General features: G+C 45.2%; 1 protein-coding gene across 1 annotated transcript in view; it reads left to right on the plus strand.

The window, feature by feature from the left end:
• clec19a (C-type lectin domain containing 19A) overlaps positions 1–4451 on the plus strand; it is a 6398-nt gene continuing 1947 nt past the window's right edge. The window contains exons 1-3 of the mRNA XM_053619000.1: positions 1–831; positions 2550–2727; positions 2828–2921. Of these exons, the coding sequence (XP_053474975.1) occupies positions 744–831; positions 2550–2727; positions 2828–2921 (360 nt within the window). The 5' untranslated portion in view covers positions 1–743. The remainder of the gene's footprint in view (positions 832–2549; positions 2728–2827; positions 2922–4451) is intronic.

The raw sequence follows: 4451 nt of genomic DNA on the forward strand, positions 1-4451 counted from the left end.
AAAAAACTTCAGAACACAGAGCTTGTAACTTGGCAACGTCTGCTGCGTCTGGAAGATGGGACTGGATGTCGGATATTTTTGGACTCGGATAATCCTGCAGGTAGATCAGTGAGTGGAGGATGTAGAGCAACAGAAAACAAGCAGGGCATCGGGAGAACCTCTCCCATCGCTCCTAACACCTCACCCCCAAAGTTACACTAAACATAAATGAATGAAGATCTTTAATCAGCAGTAAATCTGTAGGTCTTTCTGTCTGGATGCAGTCAAAGGAGGTTCTGTATTCGGTGCGGTTTCAGTTAGACAGGAGGTTACATGAGGAACACGTCACGCCTCACTTACTGAGGAAAAACTGTTTATTTATAAACCAAAATGAGTTCTATTCAATACTTTCTTTCAGTAAACATGATTTAACTCTACATTTTTGTAATACAGATTAAAATATTAATCTTTTTCTCTCTCTCCCTGTTTCTCTCTCTCTGTCTGCCTCTCTGTCTCTCGCTGTCTCACTCTCTCTCTGTCTGTCTGTCCGTCTGTCTCTCTCTCTCTCTCTCTCTCTCTCTCTCTCTCTCTCTCTCTCTCTCTCTCTCTGTCCGAGTAGGAAGAGTCTGGCAGAGGGTTTAGGAGTCTCGCCCACTCTCTGATCGATCCCAGTCTCCACACAGCCGTGTTTTGCACACACGCACACACACACACACACACACACACACACACACACACACACGGCCACATCGCAGTGTGTGAAAATGCTCTGGTGTGGATTGTGCTTGGCCCTGTGGCTCAGCAGCGTGCCGCTCTGGGCTCTTCCTTCCACCAGCATGAAGATCACTCAGGGTGAGTCCGAGTCCACGACGTTTCCTTACTTCACTCTTCCTACGCTCTCTCCCTCTCCGTTGTCCTTTTCAGAAATTCACTTATCTTCTGCATGCTGAGACTTTCTTCCTGGACAACCTCCCTGCTTTATACCACAGTTTACACTGTGACCTACTTCAGGAGGAAGAAAATGAAAAGTATGAGCTTCACTCACAGACTAACGCAGACTAACCGACCTCTGAGTCGTACACGTTTATCTTAATGTACCGGCATTAAAAAACCCAGCAGATAGAAAACTTTCAGGCTTCTTTCATTACTTTCTGGAATAATATAACGTCTTATAAGAGAGTTTTATAGAATCTTTAGTAGGACATGACCGTGACATCCTCAAAGAACTGTTTCAGTATCTGTATCATATCGTCAAATCATCCAAGATTTAATAAAAGTACTGAGAATATACGTGTGTATAGAGTAGACTCCATCAGAGCTGCTGTAAACTCAAACCTGCTATAATTCCATATACGTATAATAACGCGCTGAAATGACTGAGCATAAACCGACCTGTCTGTGCTTTTAGGACTTTAACCAACTCCGTTTTTTTCTGATTATTTCGCGTGCACTTTGTTCAAATTCAGAACACATTACACGCACGTGGACAGGTTTAGAGGATGACTGTCAGCTTCTCAGACGCGAATAAACATCCTTTATAATGCACTTTAAACCCGACAGTCTGTGGGCTGCTCTCTGAGACGTCTGTCTGAACGACTCGCTCGTCATTTCGTGTCCATTCGCAAAACCTCTCCGTAAAATGAAAGACGTTTTTAAACACAGGTACACGAGTTTCCTTCACGTTTCAGATCAAACGTTAATACAACCATTTTATTAAAAATCATTTTACACGTCCCGCCTCGCAATAACTACACCTTACCTCCACATGGAATCATTAAAGTGCGGGAGAAATCAGGGTTTTGTTTTGTTTTTGTGCATAAAAGTGTGAATACGTTTAACATCTCGCATGTAAAGCATCCTTTTCCACGAGTCATCCGCGTTAGTTTAGACTTTTTATCTCGTTTATAAAACTGAGCAGCTGAGGGTTAAGTGCTGCTGGGATTTGACCTTCTGATCAGAAGTCCAATGTCTTAACCCCTGACCCACTTCCACAGGTGTCCCAATTATCCCAATTTCTTCAAGATTGTGAGAAAAAGAAAGTACAACTCTGTTACCCAATTTATAGACTGAGAGTAAATCATCAGAATGTCCTTAACGTCATTAGCATGGATGCTAGTTAACCATGTACTGTGGATTTTCTCATTCAAGAGCAAACTGCAGCAAATAAACCTGAGACAGTTGGTTAATACATTGTTTGAATACTTAAAGGGGTCAGTGCTAAATCTTAAATAGATTTAGCGTTGATAAAGAATTGTTTTAAGGGCTGAATACTTCCATGAGCATAATCTTTTCCTGTTTAGAGTCCTACAGCGAGTTGCGTGATACTCCAAATTGCATCACATTTCTTCAGTGTAAATAAATGGTTGTAATATGATATGAGATGATGTGATGTGATATTATTGCCCATCTGTAGCTCAGTGTGTTCTTCTTCTTCAACACCAGACACTGTGTTAGATGAGGGACAGAACGGGAGTTGGAGAAGCTTGTTAGAACGCATGTCCTCTGGATTTAAACGTAAACAGATGAAGTCAGTACCACAGTTTTATCTGTAACTCTGCCCTGTTCTTCAGCTCTGCCCCTGCAACTTCCTGACTCGAGTCAGCCTGCCGTCTGTCCGCTCTTTTGGACCGAGTTCGACGGCTACTGCTACCGTTTCTTTCCCCTGAACCGCACGTGGGCCGAGGCCGACCTGTACTGCGCAGAGTTCTCCAACGGTCACCGGTCAGGAAAACTCGCCTCCGTACACAGGTAACACCGGGACACGCGGATCATCAAGAGCACGGCTAACGTTTCAGTGCACACGTTATAGAACTGACGTGTGTGTGTGTGTGTGTGTGTGTGTGTTTAGTTGGGAGGAGAACGTGTTCGTGTACGATCTGGTGAACAGTCGCGTGCCGGGAATACCGACGGATATCTGGATCGGCCTACACGACCGGAGACAGGTGAAACCTCAGCGCCGGCTTGGAGCGCGGTTTGAGCGCAACAGGGTTCCCGGGGTCATTTTTTTAAATTTGTCATTAGTTACGGTGCGTTTTGGAACAAGGCTGCAGGTGGAAAAAGCAAGACCGCATGTGGTATATTTTTGCATTAGCTGAAAAATAAATAATCCACGGCCGCCGAGATCTTGCAAATAAAAAAGCAAATAATCGGAAATAAATCTAATTAAACATAGGCTACAGTAAACAAGTGTAACATCAGGTCACGAGAGTGTAAACTAGAAAAGGGGATTACAGAGTGAATAACGTCCTCACCACGCAGTGATAAAACAGCGGAATGCAGGTACTGCAACATTAGAAATGCGTGCACACCACAGTGGCTCAGGCACAGAAAGAAACATGGCGCTTTTCCAGCTCCAAGAGATTTTTGGGCTAGTTTCAGATCTTTTAGTGATTAGATCAAATGGTATTTATCCACATTCCTCTTTATACATCACTGTACAGTAGGGTTGTTTATTACTATGAGACCTGGCAACCCTTGAATCAAGGCCTTGAATTTGATGCGGGCGGCTACAGGAAGCCAGTGGAGGAGATGAAGAGGGGTGTGACATGGGTTCTCTTGGGCTGGTTGAAGACGAGGCGTGCTGCTGCATTCTGAATCATCTGAAGGGGTTTGATGGAGCTGCCCGGAGGCCCGCGAGTAGTGAGTTGCAGTAGATCAGTTTGAGATGAGATAAGAGCCTGGACTAGTATCTGTGTAGCCTGTTCGGTGAGGTAGGGTCTGATTTTCTTGATGTTGTACAGGATGAACGTACAGGACCGTACAGTTGTTGAGATGTGGTCTGTAAAGGTCAAGCTGTCATCGAGAATCACCCCAAGGTTCCTGGCCGTCCTGGTTGGCTCGAGTGTGGTTGAGCCGAGCTGGACAGTGAGGTTGTGGTTGAGTGAGGGACAGGATGGGATGATGAGAAGCTCATATTTTGCCAGGTTGAGCTTAAGGTGGTGTTCCCTCATCCAGACCGAGATGTCCGACGGGCAAGCAGAGATACGTGCGGAGACGGATGGATCGTCAGGCTGGAAGGACACATAGAGCTGCGTGTCATCAACATAGCAATGATATGAGAAGCCATGAGACTCAATCACCTGCCCTAGAGACGTAGTGTAGATAGAAAAGAGCAGTGGACCCAGAACTGACCCCTGAGGAACCCCAGTTGAAGAGTTGCTGAGATTCAGATACCCTTCCCCTTCCCCTCCATGATACCCTGAAGGATGTGCCTGAGAGATGGGATTCCACCCAGCACAGAGCCGGAGAGAGCTGACAGGAGGATTTGATGATGCGCAGTGTGAAAGGTATAAATAAATAACGATAAAGTGCATTTTGACAGGGTCAGTAACGGTAACAGCATGAAATTCAAAGGAAGCATTGGAGCAAGGGGGTCAGAGAGATGTAAATTTCCATGTTTTGGAGAGAAGAAAACCTGTACCACCCCCTCATCCGCTGGGGCTCGAGCTACTTAACAGAGTGAATGGTGTCCT

The sequence above is a fragment of the Ictalurus furcatus genome, chromosome 2, assembly GCF_023375685.1.
Source record: "Ictalurus furcatus strain D&B chromosome 2, Billie_1.0, whole genome shotgun sequence".
Lineage (NCBI taxonomy): Eukaryota > Metazoa > Chordata > Actinopteri > Siluriformes > Ictaluridae > Ictalurus > Ictalurus furcatus.